The sequence below is a fragment of the Diabrotica virgifera genome, chromosome 5 (assembly GCF_917563875.1).
Source record: "Diabrotica virgifera virgifera chromosome 5, PGI_DIABVI_V3a".
Lineage (NCBI taxonomy): Eukaryota > Metazoa > Arthropoda > Insecta > Coleoptera > Chrysomelidae > Diabrotica > Diabrotica virgifera.
Window position 1 is genome coordinate 26,835,909 of NC_065447.1, and position 7,049 is coordinate 26,842,957.

General features: G+C 35.1%; 1 protein-coding gene across 1 annotated transcript in view; it reads left to right on the forward strand.

The window, feature by feature from the left end:
• LOC114326001 (uncharacterized) overlaps positions 1-4,065 on the forward strand; it is a 37,865-nt gene extending 33,800 nt beyond the window's left edge. Inside the window, exon 9 of the mRNA XM_050651305.1 lies at positions 3,497-4,065. Coding sequence (XP_050507262.1) covers positions 3,497-4,013 — 517 coding nt within the window. The 3' untranslated portion in view covers positions 4,014-4,065. The remainder of the gene's footprint in view (positions 1-3,496) is intronic.
• The last annotated feature ends 2,984 nt before the right edge of the window (positions 4,066-7,049 follow it).

Below are 7,049 nucleotides of genomic sequence, written 5' to 3' on the forward strand. Positions count from 1 at the left end.
AGTTGATTTAGGCTTATCGACGTCAGATGACAGAAGTGTCTTATCATAATTCCTAAATATACAGAATCAAATCATTTAAATAATATTTTAGTAAAATCTATACTGAGCGACTTTGTGGATTACACAGTAATTTATACGGACGGTTCTAAAAATCAAACAGGAGTAGGATGTGCTATGTATGTGCAAAATAAGGATGTGCTATGTATGTGCAAAATACCCATCAACATAATAATTACAAATTATCTAGTATTAGTAGTATTTTTACAGCTGAGATTATAGCCATCGAAAAAGCTCTAGAATGGATCAAAGAGAATAATATTGAAAAAGCTGTGATAATAACAGACTCCAGATCTGCAATATATGCAATTGAAAATACTGATTTTAGTTCATACAAATCAAAAATTTTATGTAATATAAAAAATAATTTGTCTAAAGTGGAAGTAGTATTTATATGGGCAAAAGGGCATGCCGGTATACTGGGTAATGAGAAAGTGGATGAGTTGGCCAAAGATGCAATAAAAAAAGGTGAGATACTAACTCACATCTTATCGACAGATGCAATAAATGACGTCAAAGTTAGAATAAATAAAATATGGAAAAAAGAATGGAAAAATATTACAAGCATGTCAAAAAATTTATATTTTTCTTTACATCAAGAACTTCCTCCGCCACCTGAATACATATTTAAATATAACCTGCCAAAGCAAGATATTTCTACTATCGTCAGATTAAAAACTCGACACGGGAAATATGAGGCACATCTGCACAAATTAGGAATAATTAATTCATCAGTATGTTTTTGTGATAATGTTTCGATTAGAGATTTAAACCATATTTTCTTGGAATGCAAAATTAACGAGAGATATATAAATCAATTATATTACAATTTACGACAAACACAAGTTCATTTTCCAATTAGTATAGAATATCTACTAAGTTGTCATAAAATGGAAATATTTAAATTACTCATAAACTACTTGAAAGAAACAAATATAATCATTTAACTGAAATACGTATAAATATAACAAAACTAATAAATTGAGGTAAAAATAAAATAAAAATCTGTGGCTAACGGACTCGCATCCAAGCCATTTTTTCACACACACACACACACACACACACACACACACACACACACACACACACACACACACACACACACACACACACACACACACACACACACACACACACACACACACACACACACACACACACACACACACACACACACACACACACACACACACACACACACACACACACACACACACACACACACACACACACACACACACACACACACACACACACACACACACACACACACACACACACACACACACACACACACACACACACACACACACACACACACACACACACACACACACACACACACACACACACACACACACACACACACACACACACACACACACACACACACACACACACACACACACACACACACACACACACACACACACACACACACACACACACACACACACACACACACACACACACACACACACACACACACACACACACACACACACACACACACACACACACACACACACACACACACACACACACACACACACACACACACACACACACACACACACACACACACACACACACACACACACACACACACACACACACACACACACACACACACACACACACACACACACACACACACACACACACACACACACACACACACACACACACACACACACACACACACACACACACACACACACACACACACACACACACACACACACACACACACACACACACACACACACACACACACACACACACACACACACACACACACACACACACACACACACACACACACACACACACACACACACACACACACACACACACACACACACACACACACACACACACACACACACACACACACACACACACACACACACACACACACACACACACACACACACACACACACACACACACACACACACACACACACACACACACACACACACACACACACACACACACACACACACACACACACACACACACACACACACACACACACACACACACACACACACACACACACACACACACACACACACACACACACACACACACACACACACACACACACACACACACACACACACACACACACACACACACACACACACACACACACACACACACACACACACACACACACACACACACACACACACACACACACACACACACACACACACACACACACACACACACACACACACACACACACACACACACACACACACACACACACACACACACACACACACACACACACACACACACACACACACACACACACACACACACACACACACACACACACACACACACACACACACACACACACACACACACACACACACACACACACACACACACACACACACACACACACACACACACACACACACACACACACACACACACACACACACACACACACACACACACACACACACACACACACACACACACACACACACACACACACACACACACACACACACACACACACACACACACACACACACACACACACACACACACACACACACACACACACACACACACACACACACACACACACACACACACACACACACACACACACACACACACACACACACACACACACACACACACAAAGACTTGCACGTAATTTTTCCCTTGTTGCCATATTCTAAATTTGAAAAAATATATAGGGAATAATCAAATTTTTTTTGACATGCCATTTCTATTACAGCGAGCATTTCATTGGCTAGAATTAGTGACGAGTTTGTATGACGTCATTGTTATATTTGGTGAGATTGTAAATGATAACTGACGTCTGTCATAATATTGAGATTAAAATAAATATAAAGTCAAATTATTATTCTCAAATTATATTTTATTTATTCAGTTTATATTTTAACGACAGGTGATTTTTTAACCAACTTCACTTTCCTTTCCCTATTCTTGATTGGTCGACTAGGTTCGTAATAAATTGTTGTATGGTAGGTTTAGTTAGGCGATAAGTTTAAGAATTGTTGCTGTCTAAATGGGCACAGCTCACAAAGGCCATAAAGGAAGAAGAAAAAAATAAACAAACAAAAATCTTACATAACCTTCTATAGGACAACATGACGTTGACACTTATATTACAGATAGTTATCTTCGTTTCACACTCTTAAAGACAAAGAAAAACAGTGTAGCCTGTAGTTGCTGTAGTAAATATATACATATATGTTTTATTTGGCAACAGCGCTTTCCAGTTAAACTTAACGGTAGCGAAAAACTAATAATTTGAGGAAAAATTTGTTGAATTTGTTTGCCGTCAAGTTTGTACCGGTGGGTTATGATGTCATTAAATCTATGACGTGCATGCCTAATTGTTTGAGTTAAAGTTTAGTACTATGTTTCTCATTTTTAGACCACAACCAATAACATTCGAAACTCCTCGATATAATCTACAGCCAACATCACCAAAGAAAGCGGTGTATTCAACTCTTTCTCACATAGTACCCTACAATCTAAGAAGAAGATTCCAGGATCCCGTTCAAAGATCGGAAGTTCGAGACAACAATTTTGTATATGGATCACACAAGGAGAAAGTGCTTAATCCAGATGAGATCAACATCACCATGCAACCTGGTACAACAGTAGTAACACTTCCCAAACTTGAGTCAGAACATGAAAGAAATTTTGTAGTCACTGATCCACCTGTAAAACCATGCCAACAGGGATACAGACAATCTGAGACCAAAGAACTAATGGAAGCTGTTGAAAGTAAAGTCGATAATGTCTACTTTACTACAAACAGACCTTTTTCTAAAGACCACAAAGACAGATCTAGTAGAGTGTTTAATAAGATGTCTACAAGAAGACATGATCTAGTACCTGTTAAGTATATATTATATATAGATAGGATTTATCACGATGGTTGGTAGAATTTACTTAAAATATTAGCTTTAATTATTATAAACATTTAATTTAATAAACTTTTACAATATAGCAAGTATTAATTATTTTTGTTTGACAAACAGTCTGAAGAAGAAGAAAAAGAATTATTTTTAATATTCTTAATCTGTAGACTGCAGTGAGTAGTCTACAGTGAGTTACTCACTACAGTCAATAATTCTTGCAGTTGTTGTACATATTATGTAAGTGAAACTTGGACTCTACATCAGCGGGAAATAAATAAGTTGCTGGTATTTGAAAGCAAGGTTCTCAGAATGATATTTGGCCTTCAAAGAGATGAATCGACAGAAGAGTGGAGAAGGCGCCGCAATGCTGAATCGGTGACTCTGTATGGTACTGAAAACATTGTCAGACATATAAAAAGTAACCGGATAAGATGAGCAGGTCATGTGGTAAGATCAGAGGAAGACACGAGTGTTAAGGACAGTGTTTTTTGAGAGACCAGACGGCAAAAGATCACTAGACCGTCCCAGAAAAAGATGGAAGGATGATGATTTGGTTATTTCAAATAAAATAATATCTTTGGATGCATGAAATGATGATGGTAAAATTATGAAAAGTAATAGTGTTAAGTATCTAGGATCGAACCACTCAATGTTGGTCTGTTGCAGTGTTGCCAATCGGCGGATAATTATCCGATTTGCGTACCTTTTTGAGAGTTGTCGTATCTTCTTCGTATCTTTAAATAAATCGGATATTTGCGGATATTTTTCAGTGTATCTACCATCGACTAAAACTTTCTCATCCATATATTCCCAACACCAACAACACATTAATTTTGATTGGTTCCACCCAAATTTTTATAAATAGCCTATACTGGATGAATGTTAGTGACATCCGATACTTTTCATCTTTTGACAAAAGGGACATGTGCCGATTCTTTTGTTTAGAATTTAAATGCACAAGTGAATCCACTTAAGGCATACTAATCCAATTCAAATTTCAAAAACTGTCTGCCGTCCGATGTTATTTATGAGTTTTTAGTTTTTAGTCTTTAAACTTATGAAAGCTAATTCACGCACGATTTAGTTTTAATTTCATTTTATGTAGTGCAGTGCTTAAGTAAACGTTTCCAGATTTCTCGGCCATGAGATGTAGTTAAATCTAATTCTTTTTTGTAAAGTTCATGTTATACTTACCTAATTATATTTATGATTTTTTTGAGGAATGTAATGGTACTATGCAGAAAAGAAGTTTCCGACACAGAAACGTCACTTTTCTGCACACTACTGTCAGTTATTCTGTGAGAAAATATTAAGTTTGTTAACATAAAATTGTGCAGAAAAATACATTTTTAATAGTGGTTGTAGAAAAATCCACTTATTTGAAACTAGTAATATCTAGATATCTACTAATTAACTCAAAAATCCTTCAAATTGTTTGCCTATAAAAATTATTTAGTCGGGCATTAACGTTGAACGCACCACGGGTATTATGAATAATAACTTTGATACCTTAATAACTACAAGACTGTCAAATACATTTCTATTGTTTTAGTTGTAATAAATGTTTTGTTGTTAAAAGAGCGTAGGAGCAAAATTTCGGACCAATAATCTTTAAACGTATTCATTTTTTTCGAATCCTGAGAAAACTAGTAAATATTTTTGAAAAATTTGAACGCAGAATGAAAGATTACATTATTACCGAGGGCTGAAAGTCCCTTAGAATAAACAAAATGTTTCTTTTGAGTGAGATATTTGAAATTAAAAATCACACTTAATATTCTCTTTTCCTTCTACCCCTGTAACATATTAGAATAAAAATTATAGAAGTCTTCAGGGACTTTCGGCTCTCGGTAATAATGTAATCTTTCATTCTGCGTTTAAATTTTTAAATAATACTTATTAGCTTTCTCAGGACTCGAAAAAAATAATTCATTTTAAAAGCATTGACCAGAAATTTTGCGCCTATGCTATTAATGTAGCTGTAGTTTATTTTGTATTGATTTATTTAGTATTTATTTTTCCAGTACCTAGTTTTAGGTAGTTATTACGTTTTAATAAAATAATATTTAAAAGTTTTTTTTTACTTAAATAATTATAATAAATTAATATAACGATCCAAATAATGAAATATTTAGATTTATTTATTTATTTAGAATTTAACACTTACGATAATACAAAATACGAATAATATAATAATAGTAAGTAAATAGTATTTACATACATGAATAAGGTAATAATCAGCTAGGATACGAGATTTTCATCTATGAACGAAAATTTTTAAACTGTAAAATAGAGAATCCAGTATAATAAAGGGTCGGTTGTTCGAACGCTAATCAGAAATGGAATCAACTGATCATTATCAAATATTTAATTACTGTCAATGTCAACTTTGATTGGGTTGCTGAAAACATAATTGATTACAATTATGAGATTAATTGATTAATTAATCAATTATGTTAATAATTGTTACGTTAATTGATAGTTAATAATTAATTAATCAATCAATTATGTTAATTATGATAATGATAATTGATTACAATCAACTGATTGGCGTACGAACAACGGATTTTGTTATTTGATGGTTGTTAAGGGGACTAAAAGAATAACATTGGCAACATTGATTTTATAACAGAATAATTTTTGACCTAGCGTACCTTTTCGTGACAAATCGAATATTTTTCGAGCGATCATCGGATAATCTATCGGGGCGATCGGATAATGCGATTGGCAACACTGGTCTGTTGTGAAGGAAAAAACCATTGATATAAAAACACCCGAAAAAACATTATTAATAAAGCTGCCATAAGACCAGTGATGATGTACGGAACTGAATGTTAGGTAGCTAAAAATAACGAGGAATAACGAATGCATGTGGCAGAGATGAGAATACTTAAATGTACGGGTGGAGTGACAAAAAAGGATAAAATTAAAAGTATAAGAATATATTAAGGTAAGTCTTGGGGTGGCACACATTGATGTCAAAATAAGAGAATAGGTATATGTTAAGATGATTTAGGCATGCTCAACATCGAGATTTTAATCACCCAATACGAAGAATTG